Source organism: Xenopus laevis, chromosome 2L, assembly GCF_017654675.1.
Source record: "Xenopus laevis strain J_2021 chromosome 2L, Xenopus_laevis_v10.1, whole genome shotgun sequence".
NCBI lineage: Eukaryota > Metazoa > Chordata > Amphibia > Anura > Pipidae > Xenopus > Xenopus laevis.
Window position 1 is genome coordinate 180,338,007 of NC_054373.1, and position 1,497 is coordinate 180,339,503.

At 40.5% G+C, this 1,497-nt stretch overlaps 1 protein-coding gene across 1 annotated transcript; it reads right to left on the minus strand.

Moving 5' to 3' along the window:
* Positions 1–421: 421 nt before the first annotated feature.
* Positions 422–1,392, minus strand: LOC121399675 (olfactory receptor 52Z1-like). The gene has a single exon (XM_041581209.1). The coding sequence runs from the start codon at positions 1,390–1,392 to the stop codon at positions 424–426; it is 969 nt and encodes a 322-aa protein (XP_041437143.1). The 3' UTR covers positions 422–423.
* Between the last annotated feature and the right edge of the window lie 105 nt (positions 1,393–1,497).

Here is a 1,497-nt window from a genome sequence, read left to right on the forward strand (position 1 = left end):
GAAGTGGTTCCTTTGGTTGGGGTTTAAACTCTCTAAGGGCTTCATTCTTCTTCTTCTTAGAAACATGAGTTAGGAGGAACATTGAGTTCCAGAAAGTTTATCCAGGAATCCCAACACTAGCTAAGTCATTGCATATTAAGGTCACTGTATAACTAGGGCAGCACCCTACAAATAACTCCCAACACCCATATACCCTCCAAAAACATCTACTGAAACATTGTCATATAGAGCCATATATTTTTATTTACCACTAACTGCTTCACATACTCAGTTGAAAAGCAAAAAGAACTAATAAAATAAATATTTTCATGTTAAACAAAAGGTTATGTGTTTTTATTTCCTCCATATCCTGTATTAGAAAATGGGTAACTGAAATGAAATGACCAAATCCAACTACCATCACTTGGGGTTGGGTCTTTCATTTTATGATGAGGAAAACGGGTTCTTTTTTTCTCTCCAGTATTCCACCAGGCTCTTTCTGATCTCTGACACTCTGAATCCATATATAAAAGGGTTTAAGGTAGCTGGGATAATTAGGTATAGTGCAATGAACAGATTCTTAACATCTGCTGAAATAGTCGTCTCCATTCTCTGCACTAAGGTAGATGCCAATGCACACAGGTAGACCACCATTGCCACCAGCAAGTGTGTCCCACAGGTGTTTAGAGCTTTGTGTCTGGATTTTCCAGTAGCAGTTTTCATGGCCGTGTAAAGTATGGTTGAGTAGGAAATCAAGAGTAGGCTACCATCAAGTACAGTGGCAATGATGCGCACAATTAACCCAGCAATCTGTGGTTTGGTTGTGTCTCCACATCCAAGACTGAGAAGTGCCATGTTTTCACACATAAAGTTCAGGATGAGGTTCGACTTGCAAAACTGGACCATGGAGACAAGTACGATCAGTGGGCAAATAAAGATGAAGTTCCGACTTATTACAATGACTATGAGCCAGGTCAGGAGACTTTTGGTCATGATGTTATGATAACGCAGTGGCCTACAGATTGCTACGTATCTGTCCAAGGACATCAATAGAAGTACAGTAGACTCACAGCATGTTATGAAATAAATAAAAAACATCTGCAGAAGACAACCACTGAGGGAAATTTGGTTGAGGTGAAATAACAACTCTAGGAGGAATTTGGGCAACATGGTGGTAATGCTGGAGATGTTAATGGCAAAGAGCACAGAGATGAGCAAATACATGGGGGAATGGAGAGACTTCTTAACGCAGATGAGGCAGATGATGAGAGAATTCCCAATCAGGATAACTAAGTACACTGAAAAGAATGGGATTGCCAGGAGGGGCCTCCATCGAGATATCCCAGGGAAACCCAAGAGAATAAAGTCAGTGTAAGAGAGAATCAATGACTGGTTGGAGATCCCTGGTTCCATATTTTGGTTTATAGTCAGGTTAATGTCCATACGCGATCTGCAGGGCAAGCAAATAGCATGAGATTTTGTTCTGAAACTGATATTTGTCTTGCATTGTGCAACCTC